The following is a 21,223-nucleotide window of genomic DNA, read 5'->3' as shown; positions in this document are numbered from 1 at the left end:
TCCATTTTTCCCCAAATCATTAGTAAAGTATTAAAGTATTGTTGATTTATAGAACAACCACCACCACCACCAATAATAATAATAATAATAATAATAATAATAATAGCAGGTAAAATTACAAAAAAAGAAACATTTTCATTCAGAATATGTAAGCCACTCATGATTGCTTTAAATAACATGTCACACTATTTAATTGTTTCTTAGATCAGTCATTATGCCACCTGTGAGTGTCTCAGTGACAAAACCAAATATCCTTCATTTCTTCGAACTATTACAAGCGATTACTACCAGAGCAGAGCACTGGCAGAACTGGTTAAACACTTTGGCTGGACCTGGGTGGGAGCCATAAGAACGGATGATGATTATGGTAATAATGGGATGGCGACTTTCACAAAGGTGGCTGAAAAGATGGGTATCTGTTTGGAATATTCTGTCCCGTTTTTTAGAACCTACCCTGAAGATAAAGTAATAAGGATAATTGAGCAGATTAAAAGCTCTACTTCGCGAGTAATTTTGGGATTTCTTGTGCACTGGGACTTAGAAGTCCTGCTGCATAAATTTGTTGAATACAATATTACTGGATACCAGTGGGTAGGTACAGAGGGCTGGATCTCTGATTCTGTCATTGCCAGTATGGATAAACATCATGTTCTACAAGGGGCTGTTGGTCTGGCAATACCCAAAACACAGGTGACAGGTCTAAAAGAATTTATTCTAGACATTAAGCCACTGAAGTCTTCAGGAAGTGCCATTTTTACTGAGCTCTGGGAAGCCCTATTTCAGTGTAAATACTCCACCAAAAATGATTCAGTGTTCACAACTGCATGTACAGGAAAGGAGGAACTGTCACAGATGCAAAACACTTTCACAGACATGTCACTCATGCCGATCTTCAGCAATGTGTACAAAGGAGTATATGCTGTTGCTCACACACTTCATGACCTTCTGGGCTGCAAGGAAAAATGTGCCTCAAAGAAACAGCTTGATCCTTTAACAGTGGGTTAACACTAAGTTAATATAAGCATGTGCACAAAAATATTTTGTGAAGAACTTTATAAAATCTGATGGATTGTTGTATAATTTTAATGAATATACTAAGAAGGAGCTCAAATAATTTCTTGAATTTAAACATTTCAGCCAACGACTGGTTAAAAATTTTTAAATACTTTTTTTTTTTTTTTAGTTTCTGAAGCACCTACGGAAGGTGCGTTTCAAAACCAAAGATGGTGAAGAAATTTACTTTGATGAAAATGGTGAGGCAGTGGCAAAATATGAGGTAATAAATTGGCAACCAAGTAAAAAAAAACATGATGAATTTGTCACTGTTGGCCTTTATGATGCCTCTCTTCCCATGAAAGATCGTTTGGCAGTAAATATGGCTTCAATATTATGGGCAAATAATGTAACAAAGGTGAGGTTAAAATGTGAAATTTAAAATTAAAATTAAGTTTATTCTTTGAGGTGGAGATGATGAATCTTATATTTGTATATATACAGTAATATGTGCAAAAGTGTGTAAAGTTGAAATCCCTGTTACAGGTCCCGGAGTCTGTGTGCAGTCAGAGTTGTCCCCCTGGCACTAGGAAAGCTGTGAAGAAAGGAAAACCTATATGTTGTTATGACTGCATACCATGCACAGAGGGAGAAATCAGTAACACTACAGGTAAAATATAAATTAATAAAAATTATATTTAAAAAAGTAAATATAACTTTAACTAAGCAAAGCTATCTATATGTTTAATGTAATAATTTTAGAAGTTTGCTGAATCTATCTAATATTTATTTATGGTAAATTTTTTTTTTTTAAATATTATTATTATTTTTTATTATTATTATTATTATTATTATTTTATTTATCACACCTAATATAGATTCTATAACATGTCTGCGGTGCCATCAAGACTTCTGGTCAAATCTGCAAAAGGATGGATGTGTTGAAAAGGAGACAGAATTTTTGTCTTTTGAGGAGATCATGGGAATCTTACTTACAACAATTTCTATTGCTGGTGCATTTATAACAATGATAATTGCGTTCATATTCTTCAGATATAAAAATACCCCAATTGTGAAAGCCAACAACTCAGAATTGAGCTTCCTGCTCCTGTTTGCACTGATGCTGTGTTTTCTCTGTTCACTTACTTTCATTGGTCGGCCCACTGAGTGGTCCTGTATGTTGCGTCACACAGCATTTGGGATCACTTTTGTCCTCTGTATCTCCTGTGTTCTGGGTAAAACAATAGTGGTGCTAATGGCTTTCAGGGCTACACTTCCAGGAAGTAATATCATGAAATGGTTTGGGCCTCCTCAACAGAGGCTCAGTGTTCTTGGTTTCACACTCATACAAGTACTTATTTGTGTGCTTTGGTTAACAATATCTCCACCCTTTCCTTTTAAAAATCTAAATTATTTCAAGGAAAAGATAATTTTAGAGTGTGATGTAGGTTCATCTATAGGTTTCTGGGCTGTTCTAGGTTATATAGGATTTCTTGCGCTTTTGTGTTTCATTTTGGCTTTTTTGGCCCGCAAATTGCCTGATAAGTTCAATGAAGCCAAATTCATCACATTCAGTATGCTCATATTCTGTGCTGTATGGATTGCTTTTATTCCAGCTTATGTAAGCTCCCCTGGAAAATTTACTGTGGCAGTAGAGATATTTGCTATTTTAGCTTCAAGTTTTGCTTTACTGTTCTGCATTTTTCTACCAAAATGCTATCTGATTTTATTCAAACCAGAGAAGAATTCCAAAAAGCATATGATGGGCAAAATGGAATCAAACTGACTGACTGACATGGTCTGTGAACTGATCTAATAAAAGCACCCTTTAATGCAACTTTGTATTTTGTAGCATATAAGTAAACAAAATGCAACATGTCTAATATATAACAAATAGAAATGTTAATATTAGTAATGTTAATATTATAATAATATTGATAATATCAGTAACTATGGAAACAAACTAGCAAAGGAAACCAAGGGAACAAAGAAAACAGAAACTAAACATGGAAGACAGAGTCAAAAGGCTGGATACCAAGGTGGAGACTGAGGGATGGAGAACCAGGGTGACACCACAGGCTTGGAGGACCAAGGCAGGGCTGGAAGAATGGAGGACCAACATTGTAAATATCGTAAGATATAAGTAAAAAAAAAAAAAAAAAGCAACATGAAAAGACAGATATGTAACAAATAAAAAATTATTGGAAACACAGAGGATGTTTAATGATATCTTTATATCCTAGGGTGAAGAAAAAGGGCTCCTCCTTCCTTGAGCCTTTTATTTTGCTTATATTTATTATAAATGAATGAATGAAGACCAAGGCATAGCCAGAAAGATGATGGACCACGGTGGAGCTATGGGCACGGAAGACCACAGTGGAGCCTTTTGGTCATGAGGTCTGAGCTGTGGTTGCCCAAGTGAAAAAAAATATATATACTAAAATGAATTTGAAATACTTTTATTTTGTGCTAAGTACACCACAAATACATTTACATATTTATGTGCAAATGCAGTAACTTACAATATTGCTCTGATCATGTGCATGTGACAGTGATTCATGTGCATATGTCAGTCAGTGTGGCATCGCACATCAAGTTCGGACTTCGGAGAGAGCTTTATTCAGTCCGTTGGCCACCTCTGGAATGGGTCAAACCATAGATATTACCTGATAAGTTCAAGTAAATATGTTAGAAAGCCACGCTCATTCAAGGATGTGCATTTACTGCATGGACGGAGAAAGCACAGGAGCCTGTAGGATTTCATCTGACAGTATGCACAAAGGGTTTTTTATGTAACACTAAAAAGTTAAATAAGCAAATATAGCCCATGTATTATGCACCTTTCGGACCATCGGTGAGAGCAACGGTGCCGCAGAATGAGTGTAGACTACTCTATTGTAAGGAACCCCGCATCGGCCCAAAAACGGAATCCGACGGCCTGGGCGAAGGTTAACGCGTGTATGCCTTTTCAGCGCATCTGTGAAGTTCACTTAATTTCACTCGTTTAATCTGACTCCAATTTTAAATGATTATTACTCTTAGGTTTTGTTCCCAATTGGAAATTAATCATTTGTTATGTATTAATCTTGATTTTTGATTATTCTGGGTATCTCATAATTTCAATTATTCGTTCATTACGGTCTCATCATCGCTTAGAGAAATTCACATCGGCCGACTGCGTTCTCACGGACATAAATTCGCCAGTTTATGATCTAGTCAGAGGATGCAGAGTTAACTAATGCATTTGAGTCGAACCGCCACATGCTTGTTCATACAAAAATACAGTTTTCTTAGTCACGATACTGCAACTTGCTAATTCAATAACAGACAAACTCAAAAAGTCCCATGATGTGCCAATATGCTCCTTTCATGGGGCTCTCTGGCTTGGCCTGTCCTGACGCAGATTTACGGAAATGACGGACTCCATAATCTACTGGTCATAATGATTTCAGAAGAATCCAGAGTAAATCAAATATAACATTTTATTTGTCAAGTAAAAATGTATCATGTCAATTTCATAGTTGGACAATTAGAAGCCAATTCAGAAATAATAAATGCATGACATCAACTGAAATGCACATGCACACAGTGGTGGATTAGTGTTTGAAGACACTGTGTGGGGGCTTCTGGCTACAGAAAATCCCCCCTGACTGCTTTGCACTTTACCTTATATACCAAGACCAGAACAAAAGGATTGTAAATTTTTATTACACCAACACCTGTTTTGGGGGGAGAGGAGTGGGTTTTCAGAAGTGACACCACCCAAAAGGAGGACAGAATTCTCCTTAGTTTTCAGTCTTCTTCATAATACCAGTGACTGCTGTGAAATTGAGACCATTTTACCAATCGCACTGAGACATTTAAAATGATACCAAACATGAAAGGAATAAACAATAGATACACCAGATACATTATACTTCTTGGAGAACTTTCAGTGACTTGAGTCAGGGGGAAAGGAAGGAGGGTGTGTGTGTTTTGGGGGGAGGGCTATTGCATCCTGTAGATGTGTGAGGGCAAGGCGTTGTCCTATGCTATTTCTTTGTGATCTTCTCTCCAGATAAGCTTTATTGCTTTATTGCAGGGTGCTTGATCTCAGTTTTTGTCTTAGCAGGAAAATCAAGTCTTACACTATCTTTAGATGTTTTTTAAATCTGAAAACTCCAAAAAGCAACGAAATTATCAGACATCCATTTAGCACATATTCACAGAGGAAAACAACTAAAAACAGCACTGATTGTTCTCTCGATACACTTTATGTTTTACTGACTGAGAAATCGCTTCAGGTGATTCAGTGAGAGAGCAGTCCAAATGAATGCAAGTGGATTCAGACCGTTTTGCGAACGCGTTTTAAGAATTCATCATTTGGAACACAATTTAAACGTCAAAAAAATATGTGAGTAGTTCAGTTACAAAGCTGTTAAACTGAATATACAAAGCAAAGCAAACTTTTTTCTTAAATATCCACAACACAATCAACAAATTGTTCATCACTACAGCAACAGTAGACCCCCGTTACAATAATACGGAGCCCCGGACATGACACAAATAGTAGGTTAAATCGTACACACGATTTATTATTTCGTTCCCTCGATTTACTAAAACGTGCGCATGATTTACTATTTCATTCCCTCGATTTACTAAAAAGTGGCCAACGATTTAGTAAATCGAGGGAACGAATTAGTAAATTGTGCACACAATTTATTTTTTTTCTTGCATGTCATGTGCAGGGCTCCGTACTATAGCAACATCAGATCGCTGGATCTCTGAGCTGGCCTGAGCGAGTGTAGGCGGGGCTAATTTGCATATTCATTGCTCTGCATATATTAAATGAGCCAAGGGTGTGGAATTACATTCAAGCTATATTAAGGCATGAAGAATTTTTTCACACGAAATTACATTTCTATATCAGTAAGTCTTAAGTGATATGTCAATAAATATGTTAATGGATTTGAAGTATACTTAGTATGAAATAAATGTATTTTAAATAGATTTTGGTATAGGTTTTTTTTTTTTTTTTTTTTTTTTTTTACTAGGGTGGGAGTCCTTTGAACATGTTTGGATGGGCTGACCAGGAGACCGTTGTCAAGCCGAATAGGAGTGGAATAGGAGGATGAGGAGGAGCCAATGAAGAGGGTGGAGCCAGGGAACTGGACAGAGCTATTGGAGGGAGTGGAGCCAGGAAGCAGGGCAGAACCAGTGGAGGAGGTGGAACTGATGAAGGAGGCGTAGCCAGGTGGAACCTACGAAGGTGGTGGAGTCAGGGTGCTGGGCAGAAGCAGTGAAGACGAAGGAGCTAGGAGGCTGGGTGGAGCCAGCAGAGACAAAGGAGCTTGGAGGCTGGACGGAACCAGCAGAGAGGAAGGATCTTGGAGGCTGGGTAGAACCAGCAGAGATGAAGGAGCTTGAAGGCTGGGCGGAACCAGCGGAGGAGGAAGGGCCAGGGGACTGGTGGGAACCAGTGAGTATAATAAGCCAGGTGGGATGGGCAAGGAAAAATAGACCACAGGGGTGGGTCTGATAGGCTCGTTCCAAAAAAAAAAATCACTGGTGTGGTCCTCGAGGGAGTGATCACCCTGAGGTGAGGAGGAGGAGATGGATGGCTGCTACATCCATCTTTTCTAGGTCAACTATTCTGACACAGCAGTGTCAGGCAAGGAGAGGAGATGTGGATCTATATGCAGGTTATTTCTTTATTTAACAAATATTTTCAAACTATTACCAGACAAAACACAGAAACACACAACAGCTTTACACACAAACATAAAATAAATACTCAACCATGAACTAAGGAACAGGAAGCATTAAAAACATAGGTAAATGAAGAATTCAACAAGACACAGATGATGATGACTATGGAAACAAACTGAAAGAAAAAAAAAAAAAAAATAGAAACATTCTCTCACTTTCAACAGCTTTTATTTCCAGCAAATTTCTTAATATATTTAAATCTTTGTATAAACATAAAATTGAGACAATAAGTGAACAAATTTCACAGATATTTGATGAACAGAAATGGAATAATGTGCTTTAGGTACTACAGTGCATTTAATCCTCGTGGACTGCACCAGATTTGCCAATTCCTGCTGTGAGATATTTACCCCACTCTTCCACCAAGGCATTTACAAGTCTCATGTCGTTCCAAACAAGTAAGACCTTCATTCATCTTCGGAACACAAATTAAGATATTTTTGATGAAATCCGAGAGGCATATGACTCTTCCATAGACAGAAATATAATCACCACTTTCAAGGTCCAGAAAGGTACTAAAGACATCGTTAAAACAGTCAACATGAGTGGTTTAACCTTAATTTTATGAAGCGATGAGAATACTTTTTGTGCGCAAAAACAAAACAAAATTAACGACTCAACAATATATTCTTTTCTGTGTCATTCTCCTACACTGTTTACGTTTAGTGCTTCCAGGTTCTACATCAGAATGCCGGCTCAGCTGAAGCCTGGTCACGTGAGCAGCACGACCCATGCGTGTAATGCTGACACAGGAGCCGGCCAATAATGAGTCGGAGTTTGGATGTAGAACCTGGAAGCACTGGACGTAAACAACGTATGAGAATGACACAGAATAGAGGATATTGTTGAATAAAGTGGTTATTTTTGTTTTGTTTTTGCACACAAAAAGTATTCACGTCGCTTCATAACATTAAGGTTGAGCCACTGTAGTCACGTCAACTGTTTTAATTATGTTTTTGGTACCTTTCTGGACCTTGAAAGTGGTGGTTATATTGCTATCCATGGTCGAGTCAGATATCTCTCTGATTTCATCAGAAATATCTTAATTTGTGTTCTGAAGATGAACAAAGGTCTTACGAGTTTGGAACAACATGAGGGTGTGTAATTAATGACAGAATCTGACAGAATTCATTTTTTGGTGAACTAACCCTTTAAGGACTGTTCCACAGGTGCATGAATTATGATTTATTGAAAAAGCATTAAGAACATTGTTTAAACTCTTTCCAATAAAGATCTGTAAAGCTTATTTGCATTTTACAAAATTATATTTAAAACAGTATACTGAAAAAGGGACTTTTCATAAGTTTAGCAATGGAAACCAAGGGAACAAAGGAAATAGGAACGAAATAAATAAAACTTAAATCAAATGTGACACACATCAGCAACCCAGGAAAATTTCCTCATGGTCCGCAACTGAAAGGATCTTATCTTAGATTACATCGGGGTACTCATTCTGATATTTGATTGCAGTTTAATTCCTAATATTAGGACTCAGTTAATCAACAGTTTTATATGCATTAAAAACATCACACAGGTACATCTTTCCTGCTAAGGCCTGACACACTTCCTCCATTGCCTACAAATTACAATTATATCTTAGGTACAACCCCAATTCCAGAAAAGTTGAGACATATAAAAATTGGGGTTGTAGTTCTATCACTGCATTGCAAATTTGGTGATCATAAAGTGAGCAATTGCAAATAATCAGATAATAGAAAACAACTTCTTATTTTAATTTTTATAAGGAAATACAAGTGTCTGCAAAAGCAAAATACAATCTTGCTTAGAGGGGGATAAACTATGATTGGCACTATCAGTCCTCTGAGAGAAATGATGCTATGATGGAGTTGTTTGGGCTTCTCACACTGTATAAATGCTGTGGTAGACAACAGGGAGGAATCAGAACTGCCATGCTGATACTTAAACTGCTTTTGATGGTCCTGTTAACCCAGGCAGAAAAGCCTGACTGCACGCCACAGGGTCACAGGGTGCTGCCTGAACTGGAGAAAGCTGGAGACCTGATAATTGGGGGTATATTCTCCTTCCGCACCGGACAAGATGGCTACACAGATTACTTTACAAAAATGCCGGAAATACGTCCATGCAAAGAGTATGTTTGTGTTTGTACCATGGTTTAATTTTTCTAAGATTTATTGTGATAAATTTGTGTATACCTAAACCTTCTAAACAAAACATGTTATTTCAAAAATCTTCTTCAGTAAAAATACAGCATGACTGACTGGAAATTCTCTTAAGTTTCAGTTTCAGGGAATTCAAGTTTGCTCACACAATGATGTTTGCAATAGATGAAATAAACAGAGACATGGATATTCTCCCTGGAATTAAACTGGGATACAAAATTTACAATGACTGTGGATCCACAGACATACTAAGAGCTGCGATGACATTAGTAAATGGTCTAGAGCAGTCAAAAACAGGATCAAACTGCAATAAAACAGTCCAGGCCATTATTGGACATTCTGGATCAACACCAACTATGAGCTTTGCAAAGATTGTTGGAAGATTCCATATACCAGTGGTAAGCTATATTTTATCTTTATTAGTTTTCATGTATAGTCAACTATAAGTTTTCTTGTTACAATTTTAAATGCAGGCACTATTGTAATACATTTTAAAGTATTTTCATCCATCTTTCAACAAATATTTGAGCAGATGTATATCAAAAGTTAAATAAACTGCTTTTTTCACTCTCTTTTTCTTTACAGATCAGTCATTTTGCTACATGTGCTTGCTTGAGCAACAGAAAGGAGTATCCCTCCTTTTTCAGAACTATTCCCAGCGATTACTATCAAAGCAGAGCACTGGCCCAGCTGGTCAGACATTTTGGCTGGATGTGGGTTGGGGTGATAAGCAATAAAAATGATTATGGAATAAACGGGATAACCACCTTTATTAGCGCTGCTAATGAGGAAGGAGTGTGCATTGAATACTCAGAAGCATTTGAAAGTACCAGCCCATACCATGAAATATTGAGAATCGTGAATATTATCAGAATCTCCACATCTAAGGTAATTATGGCCTTCATGTCACACAGAGAGATAAAGATTCTGGTGGATGAGCTATACAGACAGAACATTACAGGACTGCAGTGGATTGGAAGTGATGCCTGGATCACAGATGACTCTCTTGCAGATATCCATGGTCATACTTTGCTGATTGGATCTATAGGATTCGCTGTCCGCAATGCTCAGATACCTGGACTAGGTTCTTTTCTACAGGATGTCAACCCCTCTCAATTTCCTAACAGCATATTTTTTAAAGACTTTTGGGAACATGTTTTTGACTGTTCTTTGTCTCCAAGTGAAATAAAAAAGAGGTGTAATGGCTCTGAGAACTTGAGAGATGTGCAAAACTCTTTCACTGACTTGACTGATTTAAGGTTCTCGAACAATATATATAAAGCTGTTTATGCAGTAGCCCATGCAATTAATAATATTCTCTCATGTGAGCAAAACAAAACCTCCATTCTTAATGCCACTTGTCTAAAACTTACTGAAATAAAGCCTTGGCAGGTAAGACCAGATAATTCTTTCAGATCTTATATATATATATATATATATATATATATAATGTACACACACACACACACAAAATCAGTAATGTTTTCCTTTTCATTTCAAGGTCTTAAACTCTTTGCAATCCATAAATTTCACCACACCTGGGGGTGAAAATGTCTTTTTTGATAAAAACGGAGACTCACCAGCGAGATATGAGCTGATCAATCTACAAAGTGTTAATAAAGGCAAAATAGTGTTGGAAACTATTGGCTACTATGATGCCTCTTTGCCTAAAAGTCAACGGTTCTCCATGAATAATGTTCAGGTAGTCTGGAGTGAAGGAAAAAATCAGGTAGCGCTTTTAACATAAATTAAGTTTTTATTTTATTTGCAGCTGAGAAAGTAAATATTATAATGTTTGTGGCCTTGTATTCGTATTTTGCAGGTGCCTGTGTCTCTGTGTAGTGAGAGCTGTCCCCCAGGCACTAGGAAAGCAGTGCAGAAAGGAAGACCTGTCTGCTGTTATGACTGTATACTATGCCCACCAGGAGAGATTAGCAACACAACAGGTACATACGAATTTAATGAAATTCCTTTTAAATTATATATAAAAAATGAATAAATTAATTAATAAATTGTAATTATACATTGTAGTACTGAGTAATATTAATTAACTAAATGTTCTTATTATAAGGTTAGGATTATGTTTAGGTTTGGGTTTAGGGTTAGTTGCATGTAACAAAAAATCTTTCAAGATGTGTTTTTTTTCCCAAAATTGGAGCCAATGTTTGATTAATGTTTAACATAGAATTAATTTGCATTTGATTTTCTTTCTTCTTTTTTTTTTTTTTTCTTGTTTTTTTCTAGATTCAGTTGATTGCCTCAAATGCCCTATTGCACAGTGGTCAAATACAAGAGGAGATTCCTGCATCCCAAAAGAAATTGAATTCTTGTCATTTGCTGAAATAATGGGGATTTTTTTGGCATTTTTTTCTTTAGTTGGGGTCTTTTTCACTATAGCAATCACGCTTATTTTCTATATTTACAGAAGCACCCCTATAGTAAGAGCCAACAACTCAGAGCTGAGCTTCCTGCTGCTCTTCTCATTGACTCTGTGTTTCCTCTGTTCAGTTACTTTCATTGGTCGGCCCACTGAGTGGTCCTGTATGCTGCGTCACACAGCATTTGGCATCACTTTTGTCCTCTGTATCTCATGTGTTCTGGGGAAAACAATAGTGGTGTTAATGGCCTTCAAGGCTACACTTCCAGGAAGTAATGTTATGAAATGGTTTGGGTCCTTGCAGCAAAAACTCTGTGTAATTTCCTTTGCACTTATACAGGTGCTTATTTGTGCACTCTGGTTAATATTAGCTCCACCATTTCCATATATGAACATGAATCATTACCAAGAAAAGATCATTTTAGAATGTCATTTAGGTTCTGCTATTGGTTTCTGGACTGTGTTGGGTTATATTGGTCTCCTGGCTGTCTTTTGCTTCATTTTGGCTTTTCTGGCACGGAAACTGCCTGACAACTTCAATGAAGCTAAATTCATCACATTCAGCATGCTCATATTCTGTGCTGTGTGGATCACGTTTATCCCAGCTTATGTCAGTTCTCCTGGAAAATTCATTGTAGCTGTGGAAATATTTGCCATTTTGGTCTCTAGCTTTGGTTTACTGTTCTGTATTTTCTTGCCAAAGTGCTATATAATTTTACTGAAACCTGAAATGAACACTAAAAAGCATGTAATGGCAAAGATGTCCAATGATATCCATTAATAGTTATTACCAGATTTTAACAGAGCATGAGAAGAAGAAAAAAAAATCCCTGAAATATTCAGAATTAAGAATTGGTTTAAATTAAATAAGTCTGAGAAAGGGTCTTTAACCAGGGGTTGATTATTTTTGTTAACAAATTAAAACATGGGTAAAAAACATCACAGTCAAATTTAAACATAAGCACCCTCAAACGAGAGCAAGAGCACCCTCAGTTGATACTGTAATCATATCATACTGGAAAACTCTCCAGTGTGTTTTTGTGTTTATGCTGTGGAGAATGTCAAATGTTTCTATTTACAACGTGTTTTTGCTGCGATGAGAAATGTAGCCCACAGTCATGTTTGTTGATCTCTTGAACACATTACAAACAAACAAAGACACAATGCAAGTAAGAGATTCATTATGCAGTTTAGACAACTTTATTGATTTTTATTGATTTGTAAGATGTGTAAGTGACTGACAGCTTTTTGATGATTGTAAAGGGAGCGGTTTTTGCGTGCTTTCGAGGCTATAAATATAATCCATTGAACAAAAGTTTTTCATGCTGCTAAGAGGACCGACAGCCATTTGCACGTTGAAAATTTCGGGAAGTGACATCTACATATAAATGTGGGATTCACTATCAAAATTGCAGTTGACAGTGATAACTATAGCACTGGACAAAAAAAGTGGCATATCAAAATTGATATGTGCAATGTAAATGCAGAATAATAGATTAAAGGCACAGTATGTAAGTTTCACCACTAGATGATGATTATTCAAAACAATAACAAAGGGGTAGCTTGTTGATGCAGTGAATGAGTATGGAATCATAGGAGTTGTCATCTTCACCTCCACAGCCGATGGAAAGCAATCCGACAGGACTCAGGCAGAAGTCATGTTCATGGATAAGCTAATGTTTTAAAGTTTTATTAATGTTACTGTGGTATGAAGCAGGGCGAGGACGAGAGCCTTGGGAGCGAAATGAGGCTAGTGAAGCGAATGCTAATGAGAGACACCTGCACAATACACCAGTCTCGAGTCCCATGGAATGACGACAGTGAAGGGTGAGAGACGATCAGGCCTTGAACTTTTTCTTTTGCTGTTTTAATTAAGCTTATATGCCGCAGTTTTTTTTGTTTATGTCTGTTATGATTAAAGTTATATTTAACGTTTGCCGATTCCCGTCTCCTTCCTCCCTGAACTTGAATTTTGTTACAGTTACGTTTGATCACATTATTCTATTTCATTCTAATAAAACAGCCGTGACTGCTGAATTGCTACTCATACAAGTCACTTTACCTGACGAATTAAAAGCTGCTTTTGTGTTAATGAAATTAACAACAGGTGCACTAGATGGGCAACAATAAGGCGACCCCCAAAACTAAAATGGTTTTACAGGTGGAGGCCACTGACATTTTTTTCCCTACTCATCTTTTCTGACTGTTTTTCTCTAGTTTTGCATTTGGCTAGGGTCAGTGTCACTACTGGTAGCATGAGGCAATATCTGGACCCTACAGAGGTTGCACAGGCAGTCCAACTCCTCCAGGATGGCACATTAATGCATGCCATTGCCAGAAGGTTTGCTGTGTCTCCCAGCACAGTCTCAAGAGCATGGAGGAGATTCCAGGAGACAGGCAGTTACTCTAGGAGAGCTGGATAGGGCCGTAGAAGGTCCTTAACCCATCAGCAGGACCGGTATCTGCTCCTTTGTGTAAGGAGGAACAGGATGAACACTGCCAGAGCCCTACAAAGTGAACTCCAGCAGGCCACTGGTGTGAATGTCTCTGACCAAACAATCAGAAACAGACTTCATGAGGGTGGCCTGAGGGTCTGACATCCTCTAGTGGGCCCTGTGCTCACTGCCCGGCACCGTGGAGCTCGATAGGCATTTGCCATTGAACACCAGAATTAGCAGGTCCACCACTGGCGCCCTGTGCTTTTCAGATGAGAGCAGGTTCACCCTGAGTACATGTGACAGACGTGAAAGGGTCTGGAGAAGCTGTGGAGAAAGTTATGCTGCCTGTAACATTCAGCATGACCGGTTTGGTGGTGGGTCAGTGATGGTCTGGGGAGGCATATCCATGGAGGAACGCACAGACCTCTACAGGCTAGACAATGGCACCCTGACTGCCATTAGGTATCGGGATGAAATCCTTGGACCCATTGTCAGACCCTGCGCTGGTGCAGTTGGTCCTGGGTTCCTCCTGGTGCACGACAATGCCCGGCCTCATGTGTCGAGAGTATGCAGACAGTTCCGGGAGGATGAATGAATTGATACCATTGAATGGCCCCCATGCTCACCTGATCTAAATCCAATAGAACACCTCTGGGATATTATGTTTCAGTCCATCTGACGCTGCTAGGTTGCACCTCAGACTGTCCAGGAGCCCTGGTCCTGGTCCAGATCTGGGAGGAAATACCACAGGACACCATCCGTCGTCTCATTAGGAGCATGCCCCGATGTTGTCAGTCATGCATACAAGCACGTGGAGGGCATACAAACTACTGAGTACCATTTTGAGTTGCTGCAATGAAATTTCAGCAAAATGGACTAGCCTGCTGCGTTATTTTTTTTACTTTGATATTTGGGGTGTCTTTGAATTCAGTCTTCTGTAGGTTAATAATTTTAATTTCCATCAAACAATGTAGCATCCTTTTGTTCCTAACACATTACCCAGTCCATATCAGTATAGATATCCAGCATGATATTTTTCCCCATTGAGATCTGATGTGTTTTTAAAGTGTTCCTTTATTTTTTTTTGACCAGTGTAACTATACTACAAATACATCTGTGTGTTGAATGTTATGACATTACTCTGTGTGTTCGCTCGGTGGTTGGTATGAGACACTTGTTGAACATTGCATAATCTAGATCAATATTAGAATATCATATTGAAATATATGAAATATATTGAATGTGGAACATAGTGTGGTGTAATAGAAAATCACACAACAAGGAATACAAACCTGATTCCAAAAAAGTTGGGACACTGTAGAAAAAGTGAATAAAAAAGGATTGCAATAATTTACAAATCTCATAAACTTATATTGTATTCACAATAGAATATAGATAACATATCAAATGTTGAAAGTGAGACATTTTGAAATGTCATGCCAAATATTGGCTCATTTTGGATTTCATGAGAGCTACACATTCCAAAAAAGTTGGGACAGGTAGCAATAAGAGGCCGGAAAAGTTAAATGTACATATAAGGAACAGCTGGAGGACCAATTTGCAACTTATTAGGTCAATTGGCAACATGATTGGGTATAAAAAGAGCCTCTCAGGGTGGCAGTGTCTCTCAGAAGTCAAGATGGGCAGAGGATCACCAATTCCCCCAATGCTGCGGCGAAAAATAGTGGAGCAAAATCAGAAAAGAGCTTCTCAGAAAAATTGCAAAGAGTTTGAAGTTATCATCATCTACAGTGCATAATATCATCCAAAGATTCAGAGAATCTGGAACAATCTCTGTGTGTAAGGGTCAAGGCCGGAAAACCATACTGGATGCCCATGATCTTCGGGCCCTTAGACGGCACTGCATCACATACAGGAATGCTACTGTAATGGAAATCACAACATGGGCTCAGGAATACTTCCAGAAAACATTGTCGGTGAACACAATCCACCGTGTCATTCGTCGTTGCCGGCTAAAACTCTATAGGTCAAAAAAGAAGCCATATCTAAACATGATCCAGAAGCGCAGGCATTTACTCTAGGCCAGGGCTCATTTAAAATGAACTGTGGCAAAGTGGAAAACTGTTCTGTGGTCAGACTAATCAAAATTTGAAGTTCTTTTTGGAAAACTGGGACGCCATGTCATCCGGACTAAAGAGGACAAGGACAACCCAAGTTGTTATCAGCGCTCAGTTCAGAAGCCTGCATCTCTGATGGTATGGGGTTGCATGAGTGCGTGTGGCATGGGCAGCTTACACATCTGGAAAGGCACCATCAATACTGAAAGGTATATCCAAGTTCTAGAACAACATATGCTCCCATCCAGATGTCGTCTCTTTCAGGGAAGACCTTGCATTTTCCAACATGACAATGCCAGACCACATACTGCATCAATTTCAACATCATGGCTGCGTAGAAGAAGGATCCAGGTACTGAAATGGCCAGCCTGCAGTCCAGATCTTTCACCCATAGAAAACATTTGGTGCATCATAAAGAGGAAGATGCGACAAAGAAGACCTAAGACAGTTGAGCAACTAGAAGCCTGTATTAGACAAGAATGGGACAACATTCCTATTCCTAAACTTGAGCAACTTGTCTCCTCAGTCCCCAGACGTTTGCAGGCTGTTATAAAAAGAAGAGGGGATGCCACACAGTGGTAAACATGACCTTGTCCCAACTTTTTTGAGATGTGTTGATGCCATGACATTTAAAATCAACTTATTTTTCCCTTAAAATGATACATTTTCTCAGTTTAAACATTTGATATGTCTATGTTGTATTCTGAATAAAATATTGAAATTTGAAACTTCCACATCATTGCATTCCTTTTTTATTCACAATTTGTACAGTGTCCCAGCTTTTTTGGAATCGGGTTTGTACTTCCAGGAGACATTTATAAAAAATACTCGGGAAACAAGATAAACTAGATAAAAGAAATACACCTATACATTAATGACAACAGATGAAGACTGAAGGAGAATACAGGGACTAAAATACATGGAGAAAAACAAAGGGAACTAATGAATAAATTAACAAGGCACAGGTGAATGAAATCACTAATGAAACTAGGTCACAGGGAAACACAGCATACACATTACAGTACGCCTCCTCTAAAAAAGGCGCGTCATAAATAGTCCAACTGAGAAGAGAGGGTGGGGGCTCTGGAGGAGGGTGTGGAGTAAAAGAACAAAAGTCTAGGGGAACCTAATACAGTCCATAGGGGAGTGGTGGGTGGAAGGAGCCAGGCGGAAGCCAGGAGCAGGTGGAGCCAGATGTTGAACCAGAGGCCAGCCAGGACGGGGCCCCAGGGCAGAGTCATGCCATGGTGACAACGACTCGATGGAAGACGACACCCTGGGCATGACCGACAGAGATGAAGATGAAGATGGAGACCCAAGTGGAGCCAATAAGCCCATGCAAGACCGATGGCTGGAGGTGGAGCCGTGGCAACGAGCGTCTGAGGTGGAGTCGGATAACTAGAGGACAGAGGTGGAGATGGTGGGATAGAAGACAAAGGCAGAGCCATGGGGAGGGCAGAGCCAGACGGAGCTGAAGGTACAGGCAGGACAATGTCTGACCAAGGCGATACCGGAGGGACAAACGAGCCCAGTGGATCTATATGGCCGATGGTTTCTGGTGGAGTCGAGGGAGGGAGGAGCCAAAGGCGGAGCAGATGTTTCGACAGGCCGAGGTGGAGCGATGGACATGGAGGCAGTAGGCGGGTCCAGGGGATCCTTTGTGCTGGATGGAGCTGGTGGCCTGAACACAATGGGCAGGTCCTCACAGCATGTGAGAGATGTGTAGATGTATAACCAGTATAACTACTATGTTTTTCATACCTCCCAGAGAACTACTAAGAACTACTATATACAGGTTCACAATAAATGTGAATAATGCATAATGTATAATTAATTCTAAAGTGAAGATCATGGTAACCCACTAGTAATGACTCTGAAGTATTACCAAATCCTTCAGAAGGAATTACTAATTATTTGGATCAGTATTCTAAAGTGAAGATCATGGTAACCCACTAGTAATTACTTAAGTGTTACCAAATACATCAGAAGGAATTACTGTACAAAACGTATTTGGTAATACTTCAGTCATTAATAGTGGGTTACCATGACCTTTACTTTAGAATTAATTATACATTATGCATCATTCATGTTAATTATGAACCTGTATATAGTAGTTCGTAGTAGTTCTCTGGAAGGTATGAAAAAACAGTTGTTACTGATTAGCTAATAGTGAACTACCACATTCAACTGAGCACTATTACTGTCACGGAGTCAGTTCCAACGACTAATAACAACACATCGTCACCGGATCTCCACGCTCCGCCCACTCGTTCACAATCACCGGAATACTGATCATCTGCACCTGCACCTGCACCTCATCACACCAGCACTATATAGACTCACACTCCCTGCACTTCAGTGTCTGGTCTTGTTTTCACTTACCTGGACTCCTTACCCGTTTGCTTACCTGATGTTCCCGTGTTTCCACTTCTTCGTCAGTGTACTGTGGTCCTTCGTCCAATCCACACCTGCAAAAGAGAACTGTGTTAACTCCTCAGCTAAGTGACTTTATCAACATGCTCATAACTGCTACTTACCTGCCAGTGCCTATCCTGTGTTTGTGCCTAATAAACTACCTATTGTTGACTTACCCTCTTGTTCTCGTCTGTGTCTGACAGAAGACCAGACCCTTATGCAGAGCTCCACAAACACAGGCGAGGATCGTACACCGGATCCTGTTTGCCGCATTGGTAGATGCTGTACGATCCTCCCTCACACCGCCATCCACCCGCTGTCACTCCCGACCTCATGCACGCTGTTCGTCAGGCACTCCTCCAACCAGCACCCGCTGCAACGACTTCTTCAGCTGCCTCTGTCAGTCCCATGGCCCGACCAGCGACATTCTCAGGTACGGCAGAGAATTGCAGCGGGTTTCTCCTCCAGTGTTCACTGTATTTGGAAGCACAATCTCATCTATTCGCAACAGAACTTGCAAGGGTAGAGTTTATCATCTCTCTGCTATTGGGACGAGCATTACAATGGGCTCAACCACTTTGGGAATCCAACGCTCCGGTAACAGCCACCATTAATGATTTCTTCAGCCATTTCAAAGAAGTTTTCGGACAGAATACCGCTGACCTTTCCATGCACGACCAACTGTTCAATCTGCACCAGTGCGATGAGACCATGAGTATGTATGCTCTCCGCTTCTGCACTTTGGCGGCTACAAGTGGATGGAATGAGACAGCGCTTATCACAACGTTCTGCCAGGGACTCAATCCTCGTGTTAAACAGTTCATGGTCATGTACGATGATGCTATGGGATTGGAAAATCTCATCCAGAAGACTATCTGTGTGGCTCAGCGCTTCTCAGCATGTTCGGTGCTTCCACCCGCTGCCAGTCCTCTGCCTACCTCACCATCTGTCGCCCTTCCAGCACCTGAACAGATGCAGGTGGATTCCTTCCACCTCACCCGAGCGGTGCGTCAAAGAAGAATTCAACATCGGCTCTGTATTTACTGTGGGGGAGAAGGCCATGTCATCGCAGTCTGTCCCATCTGACCACCACGCCCAGCGGTGAGTACCATTCATGTTCTTACAAGAACTACTGTCCAACTGTTAAACTCTCACGTCTGTGTTTCAGCGCAAGCCCTCCTAGACTCCGGTTCAGCGGGAAACTTCATCAGCACCCAAGTTCTCCGCCCCCAATCATAAAATAAGTGTTATCTCCGGTCTCTGGAATTGCTGGCTTCGGCAGAGAGTACCGTTTTAGACATAATTTCTATTAAATGGAATATGATACATTTTACACAGATTTCATTCAAGCCATGATTTAAAGGAGGTAAAGAGATTAAATTTCATTCCAAATAAGGCATACTTTCAATCAATCATTGAAAAGTTATCACATTTACATGAATTGTGGGTGTTCTAAAGCATAACTGGTTACAGGTAGTATGTGTGGACATGATATAAAATTTATGCAGTTGAAAGATGTTTGATAAGTCCGTTTCAAATTGTTTGGAACAATTCGATGCAGTTTTAGTTGTAGATAGAGTCTCTGTGAGCTTTTCTGTAAAGTTAGGTCACTCAGAAACACAGGCCTGCATTGTCTCTGTCTCTTTTGATCTGGAGATCAAAGACTCTTTATCTTCTTTTCGACCATTTGGTTTGTCACCACTGGCTTAAGGGTTTGCCACCTTTCCTTCAGTCAGGAAGCAGACGTGTCATAGAAGTACTTAGCAGGGGGTTGTTTTGTAGACGGACTGGAGACGAAAATTAGATTTTCTGGACCTGGGGTTTCTGGAATTATGTTCTGAAAGAATCATCTGAATGATTCATTTGTCTGGTTCGTCCTCAGTCCTTACACCTCTTTTGAAGCTCCAATCTTCCTCTACCCACTCCAAGCTTAATCCTCTTCTCTCCACCTCCATCGAGAGTCCTGAGACGGATCTGAAAGTGGAAATTCCTCCAGAATACCGGGCGTTCCAGGATGTCTTCAGTAAACGGTTGGCCACACAACTACCACCTCACCGGCCATGGGACTGCGCTATCGACCTGCTGCCTGGGGCTACTCTACCCAAGGGTAGAGTTTACCCATTGTCCATCCCAGAGCAAAAGGCCATGGAGGAGTACGTCAAGGAGGCTTTAAACCAACGATTCATCCGTCCATCGACATCCCCGGCCGCTTCAAGCTGCTTCTTCATGACCAAGAAGGACGGAGGCCTGAGGACATGCATTGACTACCGTCACCTTAACTCCCAGACTATAAAGTTCAGCTATCCCCTTCCTCTGGTCCCAGCTGCTCTGGAACAGGTACGGGGAGCTCGCATCTTCTCCAAGCTGGACCTGCGGAGTGCGTACAACCTCATTCGTATTCGCCGGGGGGATGAGTGGAAGACTGCCTTAGTAACACCATCAGCCCACTACGAGTACCGGGTAATGCCGTACGGCCTGTCCAACTCTCCCTCCGTGTTCCAGAATTATATGAATGAGGTGTTCAGGGAGTTCCTCCATCAGTTCGTGATTGTCTACATCGATGATTTCCTCATCTACTCCCGGAACCTGGCTGACCATCACCAACACGTCTCCCAGGTCCTAGAGAAGCTACGTCAACACCACCTGTACCTTAAGCTGGAGAAGTACGAGTTCCATACCACCTCCATTCACTTCCTTGGTTACATCATAGATCGACATGGCATCCAAATGGACCAGAGGAAGGTGGACACCATCTGCAACTGGCCCCTTCTACGTCTACAGTCAAGGAGTTACAGTGCTTCCTAGGATTTGCCAACTTCTACAGACGTTTTATCCACAACTACAGCCTCCTCAGTGCACCCCTCACTTCACTTCTCAAAGGCTGGCCCAAGTCTCTGTCCTGGACTCCATCTGCCCGAGAAACCTTCCACCAGCTCCAGGAAGCTTTCCTCACCACTCCGGTGTTGTCCCAGCGGCAGGGTGATCCACCATGACTCCATCCATGTGCCTTTTACTCTAAGAAGCTATTCCCAT

General features: G+C 40.2%; 2 protein-coding genes across 2 annotated transcripts; both read left to right on the top strand.

Moving 5' to 3' along the window:
* Nucleotides 1-1,307: 1,307 nt before the first annotated feature.
* On the top strand, nucleotides 1,308-2,779 carry LOC127499605 (extracellular calcium-sensing receptor-like). The gene has a single exon (XM_051869995.1). The coding sequence runs from the start codon at nucleotides 1,973-1,975 to the stop codon at nucleotides 2,777-2,779; it is 807 nt and encodes a 268-aa protein (XP_051725955.1). The 5' UTR covers nucleotides 1,308-1,972.
* A 6,252-nt stretch (nucleotides 2,780-9,031) lies between these two features.
* On the top strand, nucleotides 9,032-11,280 carry LOC127500321 (extracellular calcium-sensing receptor-like). The gene is made up of 4 exons (XM_051871424.1): nucleotides 9,032-9,280; nucleotides 9,468-10,274; nucleotides 10,384-10,611; nucleotides 10,705-11,280. Exons 1-4 carry the CDS (start codon nucleotides 9,032-9,034, stop codon nucleotides 10,879-10,881), a joined length of 1,461 nt encoding a protein of 486 aa, XP_051727384.1. The 3' UTR covers nucleotides 10,882-11,280.
* Nucleotides 11,281-21,223: the final 9,943 nt, after the last annotated feature.

Source organism: Ctenopharyngodon idella, chromosome 18 (genome assembly GCF_019924925.1).
Source record: "Ctenopharyngodon idella isolate HZGC_01 chromosome 18, HZGC01, whole genome shotgun sequence".
Lineage (NCBI taxonomy): Eukaryota > Metazoa > Chordata > Actinopteri > Cypriniformes > Xenocyprididae > Ctenopharyngodon > Ctenopharyngodon idella.
This window is presented reverse-complemented; position numbering and strand designations above follow the sequence as displayed.

Excerpts from the sequence above, each read along its gene's own strand:
- LOC127499605 (XM_051869995.1), top strand. The coding sequence starts at position 1,973 with ATGGGAATCTTACTTACAACAATTTCTATTGCTGGTGCATTTATAACA.
- LOC127500321 (XM_051871424.1), top strand. The coding sequence starts at position 9,032 with ATGATGTTTGCAATAGATGAAATAAACAGAGACATGGATATTCTCCCT. Across the intron at positions 9,281-9,467 it reads GAAGATTCCATATACCAGTG|ATCAGTCATTTTGCTACATG; the intron begins GTAAGCTATATT and ends TTTTCTTTACAG. Across the intron at positions 10,275-10,383 it reads CTGAAATAAAGCCTTGGCAG|GTCTTAAACTCTTTGCAATC; the intron begins GTAAGACCAGAT and ends TTTCATTTCAAG.